We start from the raw sequence: 25,525 nt of genomic DNA, 5'->3' as shown, positions 1-25,525 counted from the left end.
GGAGATGTCCATGCCCTCATGTTGGAGCTTACCTTTGTCTCTCGCCAGGCGCAAAGCAGTGTCCCTATCGCGGTAATTGAGAAGCTTCGCGATGATGGGACGAGGAGGCGCCCCCGCTAGGTTGTGGGCCCAACGTGCGGTGTGCCCGTTCCACGATAAACATGGGAGAAAAGGCCTCCTCCCCGAGCAAAATCTTCAACAGTTTCTCTACATAGAGTTCCATTTTGCCGGTCTGAGTGGTCTCCGCAACTCCCGTGATGCGGATATTAGATCTGCGCGAGCGCGCCTCCAAATCCTCTGCCTTATCTCGAATTACCTGTAGGAGTCTACCGAATTGTTTTCTGTCCTTGTCCCATTCGGTCTGCGCCTCCTCCGCCTCCGTGAGACGCCATTCCGCCATGTCCAGGCGCTCCGCGTGCTTGTCGACTCGTTCCGCCATGCGGTCCATGCGGTACGACAGTGCGTCTATTTTAGAGCCAACAGAGGCGATACGGTCCTGTATGCCCTTTTCCATGGCAGCCAACATCTCCCGGAGCTCTGTGGACGCCGGGCCAGTTGCAGTGGCCCCCTTCGGGGATGCCTCCAGGGCCGTTGCATCCGTTCCCTTCGGCCGACGCCGATCGAAGGAGAGTTTTGCCTGCGTGGCGTCGTTCTTCCCCATTTTCTTCTCTAGCAGCATGCGAACGCAGTAACAATGGGCACCTCGCTGCCTCCAGTCGGCGAGGATAGCGTTTGTGTCTCTCCTGACGGCGATCTGCTGCTGCCGGTCGCCGAGGTCTCTAGGCCTGTGTTGGCGTCGCGAGGCACCCAAGATGGCGCCCCTTAGTATGGTCCAACAGTCTCCAACCACTCTAGCAAAGTCTGCACTCGGCTCTGGGCGATATCAGGACAAAGTCACAACGCCGGACCTACCACTCAGGTGTAGTGGAGGGCCGTGGGGACACCAGGACACACCGGGGCTGATATGCGCCTGCGAGCACTCCGTTGCTGCGGAGGCGCCACCACGTAGTTCAAATACACAGCTTCAGCACCGCCAAAGACCCACTTCGTTTACGGGCAAATGTTCACGAAGGGGGGAGGCAGCCAAGAAGGGGAGGGCGCTCCGGTCGAGTAAATGCTTGATTTCGGCCCGTCCGATCTCCACAGCGCCTCTACCGGGCTCAGCGGCCGCACGTCAGGTGACGTCGCTAAGCCTGCTTTACAGGATAGTCCGCGGCGTCCGGCCCAGTCCGCCGCCGCCAGATCGCCAAAGATTCTCGCTTCAATCCACTCGGAGGAACTCGCCAGCCAGGGTCTGGAAGCCACCCACTGTTGCCTTGGGGTGTCAGTGGGTGTAGTAGAGCAGAATATGGAAGATTGGACACTTCGAAGGATAAATTAACAGGATTTTTCCGGGGCTAAGGCTAGGAGCTGAAGGCTCACGCGTCCGCCATCGACGCTGGCTAGCTCCGCCCCCTCAAATTGTCCTGTTATTGAGGGAGCCTACCCTTCATTGCTGCATTTATTATTGCAGCGCGGGTGCCCACCCCGCTTATTTGCTTCTTTAGGTGCGCAGGTGCCCACCCTGCATCTTTCTTTTATTGTCCAATTAACGCGGGTGCCCACCCCGCTTATTTGTGCCTCTTTGCGGGTGCCCACCTACATTGTTTTTTTTTATTTCGAGGGAGCCTACTCCTCGTTGTGCCCCGATTAAGTCACCGCCTCGGGCCGGGCCGAAAACAGGAAGTCAGGACCGCACCGCCTGACTGCGGGCAGGGCCTACCGTGTTCAACTTCTGCTTCCCCCTGCCAGGGGGAAGCTGTGCCACGTCTCATTGATGGCCGATGGCAGCGTGGGGCTCCCAGAGGTGAAGGGAAGCTCCGCGCCACAGGAAAATACAACCTCCGCCAGCAAGGCTCTCGGGAGGGAGAGAGAGCCCCGCTCGCTGCCGTGATGACGTCCGCCGAGGTGCCCGTGAGCGAGGGAGAGCCCCGGCAGACTGCCGGAAGAAAACAGCATCCCCTGCAGCCTGCGAGTAGAGCTGCCTGGAGGGGGGGGGGGAGGGAACCAGATAGAGCCACCCGGTCAGAGGGTCCCTGTTCGTGCAGCGGGCCGCTCCATCGATGGCCATCCTTGTTGCCAGGGCCCCAGAGGGGGCCCTGAGGTCCAGGGGGCCCATCCAGTTCTAGGGGGCATGTGCATTTTAAGAGCCCTGTGTGGCTCCAACGTTGTGCACTCTGTTTATTGTCAGAGCCTAGAGGACTCCAGCATTTGGCGCAGTTTTGTTCTTAAGGGCCAGTGAAGACCCATGCCGCAGTTTTGCATTCACAGCTGCCCAGCAAGTAGTGGGCAACTGCACCGTTTAGGCTTTTCATTTCAAGGGACATGTCTTTGGAATCCAGGAGTGAGCCGCACTCCTTCGCCCTACCTTGGCCTCCACAGCTGCGCAGCACTTAGTTCCAGCTGTAGCGTTAAGGCCCCAGTTTATTGTTCTCAGCTGCTCAGCAAGTAGTGGGCCGCTGCAACATTTAAGCTTTGCGCAGTGGCGCAACCTTGACTTTCGCTGCCTAGGCAGTAGCCCTGACCCTCTGGACATAGGGCGTTTGAGCCCTCTTATTTTAGATGGCCAGTGGGCCAGGGGGATGGTTATTTTCATAGGGCGCCAGGCCCTAATGTGATTTTATGTACTAAAGTGATTTATATGCTAATGCTTTTGGGTGCTAGGAAATGTATGGTGTATAGTATGTTTTGCGCACCCCGTTTTGCTACCTCTTGATATAGTTTTTGCATAGGAGGCTGTTTTACCTGTTTAGGTTTGTATTAGGGAGATGATACTTCCGTGTGTGATTTACCCCCCTAGTGTAATGTTTACTTAGGTGGTGAGGGTCTAAGGTAGTTAGACTTGTGGGATACTGTACATGATGGATTTCATGTCATAGACTAATGCAAAGTACAGTGATTATCAGTGTTTACTGGCTGTGCGTTCAATGACCTATTTTATTGTATGTTTATGATTTATTTCACTTTTACCAATTTCACTTTGTGATGATCCTGACAGTGGTCCATGTGGCCCTGTCCGGTGTACATAATCCCTTGTAAATATGTCCTGTGCCAGATGGCACAATGAATATTGTGTGATTACTATCTGATGTGTTTTGAGAATACAAAGGCTATTTTTGATATAACCTTGTGTGGTGTTCCTTTTGTGGGTTTCTGCCTGGCTTTGGCGCAAGCCTCAGCCAACCAGAAATCCAATTTCTAACACAGGCAATTAGCTCATAGGCTGCATAGAAGACAAAAAATGTCCCACTATCATAAAATACTGGCACCCTGCCTTTAAGGATTCCAAGAACTTGGACATTGTGTCTTTAAGGCCTCCAGGAGCCCCCTGCTCCCATTATGCACCACAGGTGACAGTTAGGTCAGGTCTTTTTTACGGTGTACCAACAGAGGAATCATGGGAGGAAAATCGAAAATAATATCATACTGTCAATACTCGTCCGGGGAGGAGGGAGGGTTGCTTATAGAATTACAGGTAAGTAACTTATCCTTATCTTCCAGGGGATACTCATCAATAGTCATAACCACTGAATAGAATAGCAAGCCCATACCCACTCTCCGGCGGACGAGTAGCAGTATAAGTACATGAAATACCACATTTTACGGATGAGATCACCCAAACAAATTTATCAAAGCGGCTTGCCGAAACTGAGCATCCACTTGTGTGTCAGAGTCTAAACAGTAATGGCGAGTGAAAGTGTGTACTGATCGCCGTATTTATGGAACCATAGTTTATAAACAGTCGGTCTGATTTTCTAAAGCCCTTTGTTTTGTCCAGGTAGAACTCCAAAACCCTCTTAAGGTTCAGAGAATGGAGGGACCTCTCAGGAGGAGTTGAGGGATTGGGAAAAAAGTGGGTCGAGTGATGACCTGATTGATATGGAAATCCGAAACCAGCTTAGGTAGAAAACTAGGATGGGTTCTTTACACCACTCTGTTTTCATGATAAACAGTATAAGGTTATTTACAACACAAGGCCTGGATCTCGCTATCCCTGCATGCAGAGGTGATGGCGACTAGGAAAGCAGCTTTCCATGAAAGTGCCGCAGAGAAGCCTAATGAATAGGCTCAAAAGGAACACTCATAAGTTTAGTCAGAACTATGTTAAGCTCCCCAGGTGGAGCTGGAGACCTAATCTAAGGGTAAACCTTCTTTATCCCCTCCAGAAAAACTTTAACTACCAGAATTTGGAAAAAGGACACCTGTCTAGGAGACTTTATGTAAGCAGTGATAGCTGCTAAATGAGCCTTTATGGAAGAGAACTACAAGACAGAATTGGCCAAATGTAGTAAATAGGGCAAGATCACCTGCTCTTGTCCCTACACTGGATCATGACCATTGTTCCTGCACCACAAGTAAAAACGCTTCCACTTGAAAGCGTAGGATTTCCTGGTGGAAGGTCTCTTGGCTTCCTTGAGAATGTTCATACATTCTGAAGGTAAGTTTAAATGTGCATACTGAAGGACTTCAGGAGCCATGCCGCCAATCTCAGGGATGATAGACTGGGATGAAATATCTTCCTGTCGTTCTTGGTCAGCAAGTCTGGGCGACATGGTAACCTCCTGTGAGGAACTTCTAACAGCTGAAGAAGGTCCGGGTACCACCACTGACTAGGCCACTCCGGACCTATCAGAATCTTTCTGGTGTTGGTCCTGTAGAATTTGTTGATTACTACAGGAATTGGTGGAAAAGCGTACAGCAATGTCTGAGACCATTTTATGAAAAGGGCATTGTCCCATGAGCCTGGTTGGTGGAACCTGGATGTGAATACTGGGTATTTGGAGTTTACCGCGTCTACAAACAGGTCTATGTCTGGCACTCCCCATTGCTGGAAAATGTCCCGTGTGACCTCGTTGTTGAGCACCCAGTCATGAGCTTCGACTAAGTCCCGGCTAGGGCATCTGCTTGGACGTTTAGATTTCCTGGAAGGTGAATGGGCACTATACTTAGATTTCTTGCGAGAAGCCATTTCCAGATGGCCTGCGCTTCCAGAGCGAGGTCTCGACCTGGTGCCCCCTTGCTTGTTCAAATAATACATTGTTGTGATGTTGTCTGTTTGAACCAACAGGGAGCTGGACTGAAGAGAGGGGAGCAGGGATTTGAGAGCTAGGCGTACCGCTCTCAGCTCCAACAGGTTGATGTGATATCATTGTTCTACCTATGACCAGAGTCCTTGCACTTGTAGAGGTCCCATATGAGCGCCCCAACCCTGAAGAGAAGGGTCTGACGAGTGTCTGGACAGGAAGATCCTGATAAAAAGGAACTCATTTCAGTAAGTGAGAACGTTTCATCCACCATTTGATGGAAACATTGGCTGACTTAGGGAGAACACCCGGTCTTCCCAGAGACCTGATGTCTGAATCCACTGGTCCTCCAGCGATTGCTGAGGGGACGCATGTTCAATCTGGCATTCGGACTGATGAAAATGCACGACGCCATTGAACCCAGAAGCGATGAAACTTGTCTGGCTGTGGGATGTTGAGAGATGAGAAGATTGCAACATTTCTCCCTGATTGAGAATAATCTCTCCTCCGAAGAACACAAGCTTGCTTTCATGGTATCCAACAAAGCACACAGGTAGATAATCTGTTGGGTGGTACTGGAGATTGACTTTTTGAAGTTGACCTGTAGAGCCAAGTTGCCCAGTAGCTGGAGCCAGTAAGATAGATGACTCTGAAGCAGAGAGGTTGACGAGCTCTTCAGGAGCCAGTTGTCCAGATAAGGATAAATGAAAATTCTTCGTTTGCGAAGAAAAGCTGCCACCACTGCCATGTATTTCGAAAAAGTCTGGGGGCTGATTTGAGCCCAAACGAGAGAAGCCTGAATTGGAAATGTTGATGGGCCACTTGGAATCGGAGAAACTTTGGATGTTTTCTGGACACCGGAACATGGAAGTAGGCGTTCTGCAAGTCTATGGCACACATCCAGCCCCCCTGATGTAGATGCGGGAAGATCTGGTGCAGAGCTAACATCCGAAATTTCTCCTTGCGGATGAATTTGTTCAAGAGTCTCAGGTCGAGTATTGGTCTGTATTCTCTGGTGGGACCTCTTTTTTGGACCAGAAAATAACGGGAATAAATACCTTGTCCTCTTTTTTGAACCGGAAGTTTCTATGGCTTTTTTTCGCAGACAACTGTTCACCTTCTCCTGCAACAACAGGCGATTTTGAAGGAATATGCCTCGTGGAGGTACTGATGGAGGAGGGGATTTGAATTTTAACAAATAGCCATTCCGCACAATATTCAGAACCCAATTGTCGTTCGTGATTATTTTCCACTCTGCCAGGTGAAACGAGATACTTCCTCCCACCGGAGTGGCTAATAGGCATGGAAAAGCCATTGCTCATTGTTCAGCTGGTTGTTTTGAAGAGGACGCTGGCTGCCTTATGGATCCTCTTCCTCTACCAGGTCTTCTCTGATGGTAGTGAGACCTTGGCTGCTGTTGTTTCTGGGTGGACCATTTAGGAGTTGGAAGGATCCTCGGTCGTAAGGATGGAATTTTCTTCGAAATTCCTTCCGCTTCGCCAACCCTACGGGCTTAACTGTGTCCAGTTGTATTTTGCAGTGGGAATAACCATGTGCCGTCAAATCAGATGAGTCTGCAGCCGCACTAATCACCTGGTTTGCTACCAAACCACCTTCCTGCAGAATTTCCTGGAAGTCTTGTTGATCTTACTTTGGAAGCTTCTCTGTGAATGTTTTTTCCGGTGTAACCTGGATGATATTAATACCAGGGGATGAGGAGACTTCCCTCGACGTCAACTGCATCCTCGATGCTGATCTGGGCCTTTCAGGCACATCTTCTGTAGCTACCGCAGGTTCTTTTTCTCTTGATGTCGAGCGATGCCTCGACAATGACAACAATTGTGCCGCCTTCGATGACGAATGCCACTGCAGCGAGCTGCTTTAAGACTCTCGCCTCCGCAAAGTCCTCGACGTCGGACCCTTCGACGTCGATCGTCCTTGGGACCGGGAATGCACCCTCAAGGTCTATCGTCCTCGGGAGTGTGTCTTCGACATCGATCACCCTTGGTCTTTCTTTGCCGTCATGTTAGACAGCGAACGCTTCGATGGCCACTTAGATCCTATCAGCCTATAGGCTCGTGGCAGAGTCTTAGCTGTTGAACCTCTCGACGCCGACCTTCGTGAAGGAGGCGGAGATTTAGACAACAACCGATGTCTCAACGTCGACGGGTGTTTCGCCATCTACGGAGACTTGTGTGTCTCCTGACCAGCATACTTTCAACACGAAGTAGCCTGCCTCGACTTACTTCTCGGCGACGAAGGCTCTTGATGTCTCGACGATGATCTGTCCCTCAACGAATGTCTTGCCTGTTTTCTCAACATCGATCTCGATGCCGACCAGTCAGGGATCTGCTTCTTTTTTTACGCTAGAGATGTAGATCTACGCCGTTTTCTGTGTTCTTCGTGAGAGGAGGGCTTTTTGGGAGCAGGAGTGGTCCCAAGGCCACTTTTAGAGTGACTCTTTCCTCTCTCCAGCAAGGCGTGAAGCTTTATCTTCTCTCTATCACGGAGAGTTCTTCTGAAGAAGTGCTGGCAGAAGTAGCATATCTCAGGCTTATGTGAAGTTGGTAAACAAACGATGCACTCAGAGTGTGGATCCGATTTTGCCATCTTCTTCCCACTGGAAGGACATTTATTGCAAAAAGCTGGCATTTCTGACAGGAAAAGGAGATGTTAATTAGTCAGAAATTTACTAAGAACAGCTACCAGCAGTCAAAAATGTTGAATTTAAGTAGAAAAAAACGAATTCTACCTAGAAATAGTCACAAAGAGACAAGCTCAAGCTCCAGGATCCTCATAGGAGCCGGAAAAAAGAACTGACCTAACGGTCACCTGTGGTGCATGATGGGCGCAGAGGGCTCCTGGAGGCCTTAAAGGCATGGTGTCCAGGTTCTTGGAATCCTTAAAGGCAGGGTGGCAGTGTTTTTTGATACTGTGACTTTTTTTTCTTCTATGCAGCCTATGAGCTAATTGCCTGCTTTTGGTCTAAACATACACATATATATGTATTTTTATATATGCTCCGGGATCCTGCATGTGGGCGGGGATTATTCAGTGCTTATGACTATTAATGAGCATTCCCTGAAAGAGAAAGTAAGAAACACTTTATACCAGACCTCACTACATTTTATTAACAGCATAGTTTGGTGCTATTGGAAAAGGTTCACTTTATATTATGTAACCACTATAATATTGCAAAGCAAAGATGCCATAGGTTCCTATCTGGCTCTCAAGTATAATAATTTACAAACGGGATCTTGGGAGAATCAAGAGTCTTGAAACAGTGATTTCAATAATGGCACAAACCATCCTGTGGCTATACTACATTGAAGTCCTAGCGATAGTATGAGATTACATTATGATAGAGCAGGAAGATTATGCTGCAGCATTAAACATTAACAGGTTTGAAACCTAAATTCACCTGGAATTTAGACAAGACAGAATAAGAATGAGGAGATTGATGCAAGGTTATTTGTTAAAAGTACTGTAACAAATGTCTTTTCACACTCAGGGTATTTTGATTGCAAACAACCTTTGGCAAAGCACATTCTAAACAAGGAGAGGCCCAGAAGCAAACTGTAGTTGCCAGGCCCTCATCAAAAAAATAAAAACAAAATAGAAAAATGGGCTGAGGGACCTGATAGAAACCGTGAGGTAGGAGCAAGATGGACAAAAGGAAGAAAAGAGAGAAAAAAAGGCAGAGCAGGAAAGAGATGTGAGGGGAAAGCAGTCGACAGGGTGGGCAGAACATGGAAAGTGTGGGGAGGGTGGAGAGATGAGGGGGAGGTAGCACATATGAGAAAAAGTAATAAAGCACCTGCAGTCCCATTGAGTATTGAGAGTGAAAGAAAAAAGTAGTTCCCTAAAAATACGCAGTGGAAATATTAAAGTCATCCAATCAAAAGGATGGTAAAGAACTAAAGCTAAAGGGAAGGCACAAACACAGGAACAGGAAGAAAAGCCATCAAATATGAAGCACGAAAATATAACTGACAAGAAAGCCAACCAATGATTAGCAATGGGTTGACCTAAATCACATTTTAGGTGCTGATACTGCACCCAATAGCTCTTTCAACAAAAGACAGCAATAAGCTGTCTGTAGGCGAAACCTAAAAACTTGTCATTACTATATTTTATAAATAAAACTATCCTGATAGCATTCCTGTCCTCACTCTCAAAAGCTTTCACAGGAGGACTGATAACTTCATCTGCAGAAGGAAAACTTAGAGAAATGTTACAAGTGGGAGATCCAGCTCTTCAGAACAGTCAAGCCTATTCTCATGTTGTGGTTCATTGTGGAATGGTGCTGTACTGTAAGATGCAATGCTTCACTAATACAATTGCAAGATGCCTGCTGTGGCTGGTCCTCTGGCTGAATAGGAGGGCATGACCCATGAAGATTAACACTCTCTGGCCACACAAACCACAAGAGGGTTGTAGGATAAATAGGGTAAACCTCATTACCATCGCTGTTAAACCCAAATTAGTCATATCTTTACTTCACCCTGGCACTCCCGGTTAATCACTTTAGTTATGAAAACAAAGGCTGCATAACAGTAAGTGAGCTATTCAATCCTTTGTGCAGTTTAAAGACAAATACAGCCTCAGGAAACAGAGTGGAACCAATATTGCAAAGCACTTCACTGGTAAACCCTCTCCATGACCAAACGAAAGATCGATGAGATCTGTCGCTCGTTTCAGAAATGGCTAGTGCAAAGGGACCACAGTAAGCTCTTGTTCTCTGACATAAATAAATTCCTGACAAAAGGGAAGTTAGTTGGGTGAATGGCTGCTATATGCTGGGAGACAGATTCAGGAAAGGGACTGAACGATGAAGAATGTCAGGGATTTTTCTAGCATGCAAACACAACAGCCAAGTGTGTGAGGCAGCGAATCCCTACTAATACAATACTCGTTCCCTTGGCAAGCACCAATCAGAGATACTCTCCCTGATAGAGCTGAACAGGCCGGATATCTTATTCCTGACTGAAACTTGGCTGCGTGACGACTCCTCTCCGGACATCCTAGCAGCCATCCCCGCTCCTTACTACATCCTCCATGTCGATAGGGATGCGGACAAAACGGGTGGGGGCGTGGCTGCAATTATCCACAAAAAACACCAGTTCACCACACTCTCAACTACTCAAATCGCTCAGACGGAAACACTTATTATTAAACTGGAAACGCACTTCTCTTCGCTGGCATGCGTCTTTGCATACCGTCCTCCATTGCACATGCCATCTTATCCGTTGGAGTTCGGCGATTTAATCGGCCATTTGGTCATCAATCACTCCAGAGTGTTGATCATGGGTGATTTCAACTACTGGCCGGGTGACACAAATAAAACCCCACTCTCCCGAGACTTCACGGACCTATTGATCAATCTCAACTGCATACAGCATGTTCACACCCCTACGCACAACAAAGGTCACACCCTAGACCAAGTCTGGTCCTTCAACCTAGATATTACCCAACTTGATTTTCTTCCCTGCGCCTGGTTAGACCACTGTCTAATTAGGTGCACACTTGCGGGCTTGGCTGTACCTCTCACGATTAGACCCAGCAGCATGAAGGCGAGGAACTGGGGCCAAGCTAGCATCGAGACCTTTAAAACTATTCTTATCAACACTGCCCCGCCGATCCAAGATACCTCTCTCACAATTCAGGCTGAAAACCTAGCCACTTGGCTTGAACAAGCCAGCAACAAGGTTGCCCCTCAAACACATTAAAGCACGCAGGTCTCATGATGTTCAAAAATGGTTTTCCCCCGCCCTGAAGCTACAAAAACTAAACCTCATACAAGCTGAGCGAAAATGGCGCAGGAAATATGAGCCTGAACTGAAAACCAGCTACTTGTCCCTTTTCAAGGATTATAAAGCTGCTGTGTTAAAATGTAAAACCGAGTTCATCACAAGTAAAATCTTGAACTCGGCTAACAAAACCAGAGAGATCTTCGATAGTCGACGAACTGACAGGGATGGAGATAGTCTCAGCACAACCTGTGCACTCTCAAGAATTGTGTGAAAAGCTAAATAACTACTTCTTCGAAAAAATTGACACAATTAAATCTAGCATTCCTTTATCTAGTACCCCCAGTCCCTTTGCCTTGTCTGATGAAATCTGTCCTCCTCTACTGGATCATTTCCCCTTCATCAACTCAGATTCCTTTTCCAACTTGATGAACAGGGTCAAATCTGGCTCCCCTCTGGACAGTGGTCCTCCCCATATACTGCGCGAGGCTTTTGGCGCATGTCCTGACCCACCCATATCTCTTCTTAACACCTCTATCGGCAGTGGAATGGTCCCAGACTCATTCAAAAGTGCAGAGATCCTCGACATTTTCAAGAAACCTGGTGCGGACCCCCAAGTGCTGGGTAATTATCGCCCGATATCTCTCCTACCTTACTTAAGTAAGATTTTGGAGACACATGTGGCGGTATGCCTGAGCTCCTTTATTGAGGAGTCTCATTATCTGGACCCTCATCAAGCCGGCTTTAGGCCTGCCCACTCGACCGAGGCAGTTCTTGTAACAGTCATGGACGAGTTACGCACGGGGGTGGACAACAACTCCCCCCAGGCCCTGATCCTCCTCGACCTTTCCGCCGCGTTCGACACGGTCGATCATAACATCTTGATCGACCGTGTCGTCAGCACTGGCGTTGGAGGCCAGGCCCTGAGGTGGATACGCTCCTTCCTGACGGACAGACATCAATCTGTCAGATTGGGCAATTTCTGCTCAAAAAAAGGTCGGCTCTCTTGCGAAGTCCCACAGGGCTCCTCATTATCCCCCCTTTCATTCAACCTATACATGAAACCTTTAATATCAGCCCTGAAGGAAATGGGAGCCCTGGTCTACAACTATGCAGATGACCTGCAACTCCTCTTCAACATCCAACCTACGAGACTTTCTGAAATCAATCTACAGTCGACTATGACCTACATTAGCTCTTGGATAAATACCAACCAATTGAAGCATAACCCTGACAAGACAGAGTTGGTCCTGACACTCACGCCTTCTAACTCCTGGAATGCCAGCTTTTGGCCTCCCACTTTGGGCTCCCCGCCCACCCCAGTTTCTTCCGCAAAAAGCCTGGGCGTTAAAATCAGCAGTGATCTTTCGATGAACCCTCAGATTAGTTCTGTGGTGTCAGCCTGCTTTCTCATGTTACGGAAAATAAAAAAAATAAATAGATTTTTATCTACAGAAGCTCTTACTCTGGTCGTTCTTGCGCTCATCATCTCACGGCTGGATTATGCCAACGCACTGTACGCAGGTATTCCAGCTTACCAGATACATCGGTTGCAACTGATACAGAACCAGGCGGCCAGACTGATCTTTCAACTCCCGGCTCGCCATCACACAAAACCACTGCTCAAAAAACTGCACTGGCTTCCCGTGGAACTGCGAATCATCTTCAAGCTCAGCTGCATTACACATAAAGCCCTATCAGACACAGGCCCGAGGTTCATCTCAAATCGGATCAATAAATACATCCCCTCTCGTACCCTCCGTTCCTCCGGACAACATTTACTGACCATCCCTGGAAATAAGCGCCAAAAATATGGCGGCACCCGCTTTTCCACGCTTTCCCCCCAAATCTGAAACTCCCTCCCCCTTTCAATCCGTTCCACCGATTCGCATTTCCACTTTAGAAAGCTGCTTAAAACATGGCTATTCCAGCAAGCCTACTCCTAAGCCTCCAATCCATAGAGCTCCATCCCAGAAGCGTCAAGAAACCAACCAGGTGAACGTTGCGCTATATAAATATTTTAACATTAATGTGCAGTTAAGGGCAGTCCAATCACTGGCATACTCTCCCTGCACTCCAAGAGAGATTAACATGCATCCTTGTATCAGCCCAGCAAGGTAAACTGCAGCGATGCACTGGAGCATGGTCTCCCTATACCCTTCTACATATTGCTTAGCCATGATGTTGGATTGGCTACTGACTGCGAAACTGACACTGGCTATAGAAGACAAGTGCAACTGGGAATAGTATTACAATAGGAGGAGGAGGAGCCGAGACGGGACGGACGTGGACCGACTCGGCTCCCGGTCCGTGCGCTGCTCCGGCCTGGAGCCCAACGTCCCTAGGAAGCCCTCCGCGATGCACACGCTTCCTAACTGAAGCGGAAGGTGTGGGGCACCTGCGGGGCTGCCCCGATCGCTGCTGGTGCCTGCGGAGCGACGTTGGTGGTTTGCTCCCGATCCCTGCCTGGGACCCAACATGGCGACCGCCCGTTACCAGCCCGGGCTAAACAACAAGGACGAGGAGCGGAGCCGGCGGCGTCCTGCCGGGGGGCGAGTTTGACAGGCGTTGATCACCCGAGCGGTACGTAGGGCTCCTACTGCGTCCCCCGCTGCCACCCGCCGAGACTCTGCGGTCATTCCAGGGGCTCACCAGCAAAGGGCCGGTGATTGATGGCGGCGCCCTCTGCTGACGACGGCGCCGCCTCGAGACCATCCACACATACCTGCTCCTGGGGCCATTCATCCGTTCTCCGCCACAGACGGGCCTGGGCCCGAGGGCAGAGATGTGCCCCCCCCCCTTGCTGACCACGCTGTTTCGTGCCAACGGTGCCTGACTCCAAGATGGCGCCTTTGGGGACACGCTTCCTACAACCGGCGGACACAGGCTCCAGGGACACGAACGCATACCAGGGCGGATGAACCCACACGCAACTCTCCGGGAGCCAGAGCAACCGCATCCATAGCGCCAACACGGTCTTCCCCCCACACGCTCAAAGCCACCACCCACGTTGTGCTTAACTGGGCTCTGGTCTCCCGAACTGATCCACCACTTTCTGCTGCCTGTGGCTGTGCCCGGTACGCTGTGAGGATAGTGCCTCTGGTGAACTCTGATGGTCGCAAGCTCTCCAAGATGGCGATGCGCCTGCAGCTGGCCTCCATCTCACTCCTGGGCTCCCACCTTCTCTCCTGGACTTCTCGACTTGCGTGCTATCCTGAATGACACTTTGCTGCTGCTTTCGGACAGTTTTCGTTGGACTTTAGCCCTTCCCTCCATACCTTGCATCCCACCCACCCTTCCTCTATGCTGTGAATGCTGCTGTTTTCGGACAGTTTTCGTTGGACTCTAGCCCTTCCCTCCATACCTTGCATCCCATCCACCCTCCTCTATGCTGTGACTGCATCTTTGACCGATTGCAATAATGCTAAGCTTTGGTAGTCGCTGAAGTCCTTACACCATATACCACCCCTATGCGTCTCAGAGTTTAACCAGTCATATCCCTTCCTATGTGTATGTAGTTGACTCTTATCACTAGTGTTTGCAGTTGACCTTTGTACTCTCTACCACCCCTATGTGACCCTTAGAGTGTTTCCAGTCATATTTGTACTCTCTACTACCCCTATGTGACCCTTAGAGTGTTTCCAGTCATATCCCTCCGGTGTAGATAGAAGATAACTCTAATGACTAGTATCCTATGTGATTTTTAGATTGTATCCATGTGTATCTCCTCCCTGTGTTTAGAGTTATAGCTTTAACGACTAGTCGCCTGTGTGACTGTTGGAGTATAGCCAGGTGTATCCCTTCCCTCGTGTGAAGAGATAACCCTATTCACTAGAACAAAAAGAAATGTGTTCCTGAAATGTGTAACGTAACTGATTCTATGTAAAGTGCTTTGATAACATGTAACGGAACTGGTGCTATGTAAAGCGCTCTGATAACCTAATCGGTTCAAGTTCGCTCTATATAAAACTCTAAAAATAAAAAAATAAATAAATAGGCAACTAAGCCTGGTTTCAGTGATTACTTTAAAGCTATGAACATACATTATGTACTGTATTTTTCGTTGTTATCTCCAGTCTAAAGCCATATGTCTGATGATTTGCAATTTATTTACTATTAGAAATAAATTATATGCTTGAATGCATGGAAGCCAATATATTTCATGTTATGGACTATTTTAACAGTATTTTTGTAATATAATAATAAGTCTTCCTAATACCTACGCTGGTGAATTGATCATGGATAATAATGCACCACTTACATGTGTATAAATTTGTAAGGAGTTAATAAGACATATGTATGGATGACAATTAGAAGGCATGGCTATTCCGGACTGGCTAGTTCTTTTAATTGTGTATAGAATTCCGATTGTTCACAGGTTGAAAATATCAAGTATCAATGGCATAAATTAAAGTCACCAGTAAACAAGGAGAGAGAGCGAGAAATACAAGAGTAGCTGATTTTCCAAAATCAGTACATATAACAAAGAGGGGTCTCTCTTAGGCCTTGATGCAAACCATATTTGTGTGGGGATCCCTATCAACCTCTCACTCTCTGGATGAATCAAGAGGCATGCGTCTTATTAGGCTTCTCGCCAGGGCACCTAAACGCTTCCCCCGTGGGCTTCTACTGGTTTTCTCACAGGGCTCATATACATACTTTTTTGAGGTCACCGAAATAAAAGATTAAAAGGCTGCCTGGGGAGCCCAAGGAATCCTACATAATACAAAAGTGACCTCCAGGAATATACTAAAAACAAGGTTGAAACTTCACAGTTTGATGACCTTAGTGTCACATGGTCAACATGTTTCAACTACGGGCATATCCAACTTTCCTCAGGATTAGTACAGGTGGGATCCCCAGAGTGCAACTTCAAAATGTAAGGTTCTCAGTACCACAGTTTCCCTAATAGGTGTATCTCATGCATACCATGTATATTTAGCTCCTATACATTTTGTAACTGCATAGGGAGGCAGGCATCTTTTTAGTTACACTCTTTTTAAGAGGTAAAACCAAGAAGTAATATACATTTTATTAGCTGAAGAAAGTTTGATACTTCAAAGAAACTTCCAATGCTTAATTGCCATATTTTGGGTGTAGACAGCTTCCTATCAACTCTTGTCATAATATTTGGACGGTCCTTCTCTCACCCTGCATAAAGGAGAGGTTTAACGCAGAGTCAATGTAATGCCCTCAAACTGCCAATATTAATAGTTTCAGAGAAATTAATTTCCCTTTCAACTCTCGTTTCAATTAGGAATTATTATCCCATAATCATGCAAGAATATGTTTTGGCAAAAATATATCAAGCAAGAACACTGGAACGTGAGTTGCATGAAATGCCCCCAGGGATAAACAATCAAAGGTTTAGGTAAACCCATAGGATTATATCTTGCAGTTTGGTACCATTATATGAAAACATGGTCTGAGGCTTGAGAGACCATTTGGAACACTGTTTTTATAGTCTGCTATAGTGTGTGCAGTGAACACAAATGTGTGAGAACTAGGGTACAAATGTAATGCTGTTTTGATGAATAATGGTCTCTATATTTTCCATAGACACATACACAGAAATTAACAAGTATGGGTTTGTATAAATGAAAAATGCATGGCCTGCATGAGATACACCTACTAGGGAACATGTCTGATACGAAGAACTTTAAATTTTTAGGTTGCTCTCAGAGGATCCGAACTGGATATACCCGAATGAAAGTTGGGTATGATATACCCATAACTGAAACATGTTGACCAAACACTAAAGTCATCGGAGGCTGTGAAGTGTCACTCTTGTTTGTAGTACTGTCCTGGAGGCCCTTTGTGTTTTAATAGGATTCATTGGGCTCCTCTAGCAGCCTGTTAATCTTTTACTTCACAACCCCCAAAAAACGATGGAAATGTGTTCTGTGAGAAAACAGGGAGAATCACATGGTGGAAGTGTTTAGGCTCCCTCGTGAAAACTGTGATGAAGCATTCCTCTTGACTCATCGTGAAGGTAAGAGTTTTATAAGGAACCCCACCTGGTGCCCACTCAAGGGTGGTTTGCATCAAGGCATAAGGAAGACCCCTCTTAGTTGTATAAATTAAAGTTAGTCATGTCAGTTGGTTGTTTTTGAAAAGAGTGTTAAAAATGTTTTCAATAATCCCACATGGGTGGAGATGTTCAAAAAATTATGAATATCACAAAATACTCTATGACAACAAACACTATAATTTGAATAAGACAGTGTTCACAGCCACAATGATCTTATCTTTGCTAGCCATTAGATACAACCTGTTTCACTCTCCACTCTTAGGATATTTGTACTTTGTGTAACTTTGAAAGGACAATAAATACAATACCTTTTAGCCTCTCATCGTCTTTGGAGAAGAAGAAGAATCTTCCCACAGCCTTTCCGAGTGAAGAAGAGGTGCTGGAAAGGACATAAAGAAAGCATTTTTACATTGAGAATCTAACCAGTAAATTAACGTGGCTGTGCAAGAGTCAGAAACAAGAAAATGGAATACATTTTTAAAAAAAGAGCAGCTAACCAAATGAAAAATGATTTTGTTTAGTCAGCCATTCTATCACCTGAGAAATGGTCAAAATTAGCACCTTGAAGGTGCTCTCTGATCGTCACACAATCTGACTGTGGTTTAGGAGTCTACCTAGACTGCTCTTTTCCTAGAATTTACCCAAGGATTTGAACACCTAGGAAAACAAAGATCTCGTAGCTTAAAGGTAATCATAAAAGCCATGCTCATACTTCATAGGAAATAACAAATATACAGTGTCATACATGTTACAGTGTAGAATACATGAATAAAAAGCTGTGTGTAACATGCAGTCAAACCTTTCTGGATCTGACAGGAATAAAACGATTTGGAGGGAATGAAAATATTTATTAGTGCAACACTCTCACCATCATTAGGGTCAACATTTCACTGTATTGTGTACTTTATAGCAGCCTTGTCCATTCTTGCCAGGGTCTTAAAGCAGCTTAGGTGCTACAGCATGCTACAAAATATTTTTGAGTGACCAACCAGCTAACTTTTTTGTGGGGACATAGATTTGAGAAGCAAGCAATTCTGAACAACATAAATGTGAAATCTAATACATTTTAAATGTTTACAGGTCGATACATCTGCACTGTGATACATGAAGCAACTTACTACTTTAACAAGACAAGGTCTCTATCTCATGATTCAATATCATTCCCCAGATACAAAACAACTGCTCATTGTGATGAGATTGCTTCTCAGATATCCCACAAAGAAAATCCTAAGTATCCTAGGTATTTTTGGCAATTTTCACACCAAGTGTGATCCTTCTGAGATTAGTACTCACTGAATAGTGGGCATTCTTGCCTCAAATGATCATATCTTGCACAATACATATTGCCACCCATATACTCTGAATTTTGAATTATTTCTCTAGTTTTGGACACCAGCTTTCAGGTAGCTCCAAAACCTGACACTTCTCCATCAGGTTGCTGCTTTATCCATGCCACTGGAGTCAAGCTATCCTGGCTGATGAGGGCTGAAAGCTGGAAACCGGTTCTAGGATGCTGGTTTCCAGTCCAGGGAAGACCTGGCCTGGTGGTTCGGGCTGGACTGTTCCCATTGGGTGCAGGTTCAAGACCGATTTGCATATGGCTGGGTCCAAACTGGAATGGCATAGTGAGCAAAAAAAAGATGGATTTAGGCCCAGATCTCTGTACTGGGGTGAATGTATGACGGTGTTTCTGCATTCTGTCCATCAATTGTTCTTTTTGCCTTTATCAGGGAGGCAGGTCTTAGATGGACTTACTTTAGGCTATTTTACCTAGATGAGCTTTTGTGGTGGCTTGTGCCTTTTTCAGGCATGCAGGGCTATTGTTGTAAAATAAAACTGTTTATTGGTGGGTGCTAATATAAAATGTAATTGCCTTCTCCTTCCACAAGATAAACAAGCATTGGAAATGCAATAGGTCTCTGATTTATTTGAGTTATAGCTAATGGCATTGTAAATGGCAATGTCTTTTAGCCATGTGTTATGGAGTGTATGCATGTGGTGTGTAGTGGAATTATGTGGGTTGGATTAGAATTGTAGCAAGGGTGGCATGCTGCGCTTTAGATGAATATGTTTAAAAGTAAAGTGCACCATACTGCGATTGCTACAATAGTTAATTGTGGATGCGTTAACAATTGATGTGTGCACTGATGGCTGGCGGTTTGTGTGCCTGTAGAAATTGTGCACTGATGGCTGGTTGTGTGGGTGCCTGGTGGAAGCGTGCACTGCCGGCTGGAGGTGTGTGTGCCCGGTTAAAGCGTGCACTGACGACTTATAGTGTCTGGTGAAAGTGTGCATTGACGGTGTGGGTGTGTGTGTGTGTGTGTGTGTGTGTGTGTGTGTATGTGTAGTTGCGTGTGTGGTGGTGAGTGTGTGGTGGTGAGTGTGTGGTGTGTGTGTGTATGTGGTGTGGTGTGTGTGGTGTGTGTGTGGTGTTGTGTGTGTGTGTGGTGTTATGTGTGTGGTGTTGTGTGTGGTGTTGTGTGTGGTGTTATGTATGTGTGTGGTGTTATGTGTGTGTGTGGTGTTATGTGTGTGTGTGGTGGACTTAGTTCGAGTTTTCGTACCCTGCTCACTCGCACTCCTCACCCTGGGCATTCTCACTCTGCGCTCACACACTGCTCACCCTGCACACTCTCACTCTGCGCTCACACACTGCTCACCCTGCGCACTCTCACATTGTGCCTGCGCACTCTCACACTTCGCCCACACACTCCTCACCCTACACACTCCTCGCCCTACACACTCACACACTCCTCGCCCTACACACTCACACACTGCTCACCCTACACTACACACTCACACACTGTTCTCCCTGCACTCACACACTGCTCACCCTACACATTCACACCATGTTCACCCTGCACACTCACACACTGCTCACCCTACACACTCACACACTACTTGCCCTGCACACACACTGCTCACCCTACACAGTCACACACTGCTCACCCTGCATGCTCACACACTGCTCACCCTACACACTGCTCACCCTGCACATTCACACACTGCTCACCCTGCACACACACACACACACACACACACACTGCTCACCCTACTTAATGCGAAAAGACCTAGCTCTGCCCTTTGGCCTGTGTTGTAATAGTACAGTAGGTTAGAGTTAGGAGCAGGATCTCTGACAGTGATTCCTTTTGGCAGGTACAAGGCAGTTAAGTTGCCTTGGCTGACCTTGATTTCTCCGTTCTCTCACAAACACAATACACAAAGTTTTTGACAGGCCCTCTCAAAAACGGGTTAACCGTCTGTCACACGACTGTGATTTGCGCCTCACGTTAATGGTTCCAACTGTGTCTTCGGGTCTAGGGCAGAAACACAATGATGGAAATGTGCTACAGTATGTCCGCTTTACACAGTCCAGTTGGCTGTTTATAGGTTATGGAGTTGAGCACGGCGTTGGCCCGTCCCCTGACTGCCTCGTCAAGAGCGTGCCGAGCCTTTAGGCCCAAGCCGCGGACTTTCCTGCCTCACCTCCCCGGGAGTAAAAAGAGGAATGCAGGAGCAACGGACACCTCTGCCCCTACAAACAGGTACCTGCGGGCCTCTCTTGAGGTGGATCTCTTCTTCCGGGATGGGAAGGTCCGCCCGCCCGTTCATCTTCGGCCAGCCTGGGTGAGAGGAGAGGCACCTCGCAGACGTAGCACTTTGATCCCAGCTCAGAAGGTGATTTGGCCCGCGGCAGTTTCGCTTTCAGAGTCTGAGCCTGGATGAGTCCAGAGCAGGGGCGGAGTGAAAGCAAGTGGTGCTGGGGCTTGTAGTCTTTCGGCTCCACAGTAAGATTTGAGGGGACAGACGTCATTTACCAAATCTGGACCCAGCTGCAGAATGGACTCATGTGAACTGTATTTTTTATTTAGCCTTTGTTTAAAAAAAAAAAAAACATCTTTCTAAAATAGTTTCTGACTTTTTCGTCAAAGGGGCCACCTCTCTTTAAAAACAGCATCAAAGCACTCCACACAAAAAAAGCAGCACTAAAAGCAATTGCTTTTGTAAAAAAGAAAACCTGAGTGGTGCGCGCGCGCGCCACTGCGAGCATATGTCTTCAATTATTGCGGCCGCGTCTGGCCGCGATAATTGAAGACATATGGCCTTTGGTGCGTGTAACAGATACCAATAGGCCATGAGCGGAGCTACGCGACCGTCCATGTCCTATTGCGTGTGCTGTTTTAAAAGTACACACACGCAAAGGCCAATGAAAATGGACCTAGGAAATAACAGGCACGAGCTGCGTGGAATTTCTAGGTCCATTTTCTAAACCCAGAGAAAAGGACTCTGGCTGCGCGACACTGCTGCGCAGTGTACGCTAGGCCCGAGACTTATAAAGTATCTTTAGTTGTATAAGGGCCCTACCTATCTCCTCAGAGAGTAAGCCTGTTGGTCATAGGCGGTCATCAAGGCTAGGAGCTGTCTCTAATTATATCTTCGAAGTGTGTTGTCTAAATCTCCAATACACACATTTAAAGTCCTACAGTACTCCTTTAAAATAATTCAATAAGTGGCAATATCATAAATAAAAAAGTACTCATTTATTTTATCTCACCCCACTTGCTTAGTAGTAATGGTTACACTATACTTTCTGTGACCAATTTTCCACTGTGTTTCCGTAAAGTATGTAGATACTGCTTCAACTCGTGTTTGAGCCCTCAACACCTACATGCGTTTGCAACTTCAAATGCAGTGTCTACAATACAATCCAGGGTTTCAAAAATATGCCACTCACTTATCCTAATTCTAGTTTTACAACAGAGTGGACTAGTGTGGTGGTTCATTTGGCATTTTCCTTGAAGAATGAAGGTGATGCACATACAAAGAGCACACTGGTAAGTTCTCATGTCCACATATCTCTTCTGGATAAAATGCCTAGCCTGGTTAAACTGATTCAGCAGGATCACCTATATTATGTCAGACAAGCATGAGTAGCAAGCGAGTGAAGGCATCGTTTACTTTTAGGGTGTCCAGGAGCTGACACAATTTTGTAACATACATTACATCACTGCTTTGTGGGTCTGTGCATCTTGCAATCATGGGAACTGCAGTTCCCCGATCGTTTGCTTGCCATCAAGAGGTTTTAGAATGCTCAACAAGGTCTTAAATGGTTTAAATTTACCACTCAACGGCATCCAACTAAATGTATGTACCCTATTCATTATTAAAAACATTTACATTATGACACATCTATTACCTTTGAAACCATGTCGATGTTGGGTGTAGTGCCTCGTATGGCCCAGGATCCTACTTGTGTCAGATCTAGTCTGCATTGTGTTTTAACTAGGACTCATTAAATCTGAGTGGGGTGTTTAAAGAGATGGGTAGTACTTTTGGTATGTAATCAAGCAGGATAAATGTGCTTGATGTACTTTCATTATAAGAGTCATCATCATTCTTTTGAGTACTTCTCAATCACAGCCCCAGAATACATGAGAGGAGCAGAAAGCCAGCTATGGAAAGAAAACCTTAATAAGGACAATATCAGCACAGCTTGTCGGTGTATGCTATAAACGCAGGGGGCATTCAGCATTGTTCCCTCACATTCATTGTCCACAAGAATACATGCCCACTGACTGTGGGGTCTCCGCAACACATACTGCAGTCACACAACGTGGTCCTGGACATAGAGATGGGAAGGCTGCGCCGTGCAGAACAAAAGAAAGGTTCAGCCGCTATACTTAAATATAAAAAAGATTCAATGCTGTGTGCCGCGCTGCAACAATTAAAAAACAAGGGTAGACACGTACAGCAGTCACAAGCCAGCTATGAAAAGAAAATCTTAATATGGACAATATCAGCACTGTTTGACATGTATACTGTACATGCAGGCTGTGTGCAGGGTTGTTCCCTCACATTTATTGCCTACAAGAATACATGCTGACTGATCGGGTGGTCTCCCAGACACATACCGCACGCAGTGACACAACGTGGTGCTGGAAATAGAGGTGGGTGAACCGCGCCGTGCAGAACAAAAGAAAGGTGCAGCTGCCATACTTAAAGATAAAGCGCAGTGTGCCACGCTGCAACAATTACAGGAAAAGAGTTCTCTTCAACTACAGATGAAGAATACAAGCTGAAGGCAACTGTAGTTGGGCGGGGCTACTCTGCGAAAAACGGAAGTGAGGTATCAATTCAATTCAATTCAAAGAATCTTTATTTCGGCATAAATGCCATAAAAGAACAGTTTATATACATACAATAAAAACATGTTAAAAATGTACAGCATGGAACATAAATCCATTCTTTAAGAACATTCATTTATATTAGAAAGCGTGGAACATAAAACCATTCATTAAGAACAATTCATTTATATTGGAGACAGTTGTGAACAACAGCATTAGGGTTCTGCAGTGGACCCCCCATTAATTGAACGGAAATTTGACATTTCTACCTATTTACAGTCGATAACCCAATTTTTGTCTTTGGAAAAAAATACAATGCAAAAATCTGCTTACACTAAATATGATAGGTTGGCTTGTGTTGGTCGAAAGAATTCTCAGAGCCTGAGAACATGATCTCACACCTAACGCTAGACATATTGGTTTGATCCATCTTTTCCTAGCCTGGGCATATATTGGGCAGAAAAAGAGGATATGCTGCTCGTTTTCTTTTTGGTTACTTTCACACATGGGGCAAGGTTCGTCTACCACATGATTTGAGATATTTGCACCACCAGTCCAGCGAGCCAATGTGGAGCCTATTTGGAGGTTACCATATCTGAATTTCAGAAATAGAGTCTTTGCTAACGGCGGTTCTATTTCGTCCAAAAAGGTCTCGAAAGTTGGTTCATCTTTAAAGGTGAGGAACCTTGTTACTAATGTCCCACTAGATGAAGCACTTTTGGTCATGTCTATGATATAGGTCCAAAAGGCCCTTTTTACTATTTTTTTTGAGTTAGGTGGTAGTAGGTCGGGGTTTTCCCAGTAGTGTATCAGACCTAAATTGTTAAGCCAGATTTTGACATGTTTGAACCAAGATATTACTTTGAAATTATCAAGCTCCATAATTTCTTCAAGCCCATCTCTGTAATCTTGTAACTCAGGTACCTGCCATAGCCTAATCCATAGCAGTAGAGGGCGTATAATAATATGGTGGTCCGTTCTTCGAAAATTTAGGTCCAATTGAAGGGGCACCAGAGGGGTACTTCTGGGGACTCTGACCAGACTTCTCAAGAAGTTATTATCTTGGACACTGAAAGTGTCTTTCGACCCAGGGCCCCAGATTTCTGAGCCGTAAAGCACTGCAGGCTGTACTTTAAATTTGAAAAGTTCAACTGCAGGAGATACGGCTTTGCTGGTGCTCTGACTTTGCTCCCTAAGAATGGGTTTTGTATTCTGGCAAAATGTCATCTTGCTTTTTTCCAATTGGGCTTTCCATGAAAATTTGGAATCCAGTGTTACCCCTAGGTATGCAAAGTAAGGAACCGATTCTAATTTTAAACCATTTAGGGTTAAGCAGCCTTTATCTTATTTGGTTGGATTTAGGGCCATGCACTTGGTCTTTTTCCCATTTATCTCCAATCCTTTCTTGGTGCAATACTCACTAAAGGAATTTAAAAGAGCTTGGAGACCTTTTTTGTCTGGGAAATCAGAATGGTGTCATCAGCGAATAATAGGGAAGTTACCTTTTCTCCGTTTAGCTTGGGGGAATCGTTTTTGCATCCCTCTAGATATGAAGGAATGTCATTCACGAAAAGTGAAAAAAGTGTAGGGGCCAAAACGCACCCCTGGCGCACACCACGCTCAATAGGAATTTTAGGGGTTAGTTCTCCATTTGGGCCCCAGCGGATTCTCGCGAAGTTATCTCTATGGAGCTCTTTAATTTGCACTATCAAGGTGGTTGGCATCCCTGCTGAACTCAATGCTTCCCATAATAATTTGCGAGGCACTAAGTCGAATGCTGCTCTTAGATCGACAAACGCAACATATAATTGGCCCTTTTTGATCTTAACATATTTCCAGTAAAGGCAACAGAATCGGAAAATTTGATCGATTGTGCTAACTTTGGGTCTGAATCCCGCTTGATATCTAGTCAAAATTGCCTTTTCATCCAGCCAATCGTTAACACGAAATAAGATATGTCGTGCATAGATTTTCTGGAGTATATCCATTAAACTTATTGGCCGGTAATTTGAGGGGTCCATCCTGTCTCCTTTTTTAAAAATTAAAACAATTTCAGCTCCCTTCCAACTCTCTGGGAAGTCTAGATTTCGGGATAACTCATTACACAGGTAATTAATGTAGGGTACCCATATTTTTAGATCGTGTTTATACAAGTCTCCCGGAATCTTGTCTAACCCAGGGGCTTTACCAGGTTTAATTTGGCTTATTGCCAATTCTGTCTCTCCTAACGTAAAGTCCAAATTGTCTGTTGGGAGAGCATCGCTTGGGACAACCATATAAGTGGGGAGTTCATCATATTTCTTATAGAGGCTGGTGAAGTGGTTTACCCAGGTCTGTTCGTCCAAGTAGACGTCCTTGACCACTCTCCCTTGGTGGTTCCCATTCGCTACTAGCCTCCAGAAAGCTACATTATCACGTGATTTTGCTGCACGCAGCAAATCCGCCCATTTCTCTTCTTCCCAAGCTAATTTGGATGCCTTTTGCACCAATTTATAATTGTTCCTAGCTGAAGTGAGGTATCACTGCATGAACCATTTAGGACGCAGCAAAGAAGAG

At 46.0% G+C, this 25,525-nt stretch overlaps 1 protein-coding gene across 1 annotated transcript in view; it reads right to left on the bottom strand.

Annotated features, from left to right (window-relative positions):
- Positions 1-25,525, bottom strand: part of NOL8 (nucleolar protein 8) — a 297,417-nt gene that overhangs the window by 40,777 nt on the left and 231,115 nt on the right. Inside the window, exon 15 of the mRNA XM_086938941.1 lies at positions 17,153-17,223. Coding sequence (XP_086795067.1) covers positions 17,153-17,223 — 71 coding nt within the window. The remainder of the gene's footprint in view (positions 1-17,152; positions 17,224-25,525) is intronic.

The sequence above is a fragment of the Lissotriton vulgaris genome, chromosome 9 (assembly GCF_964263255.1).
Source record: "Lissotriton vulgaris chromosome 9, aLisVul1.2, whole genome shotgun sequence".
Classification (NCBI taxonomy): domain Eukaryota; kingdom Metazoa; phylum Chordata; class Amphibia; order Caudata; family Salamandridae; genus Lissotriton; species Lissotriton vulgaris.
The sequence above is the reverse complement of the archived record's forward strand: the minus strand, read 5'-3'. Positions and strand labels throughout refer to the sequence as shown.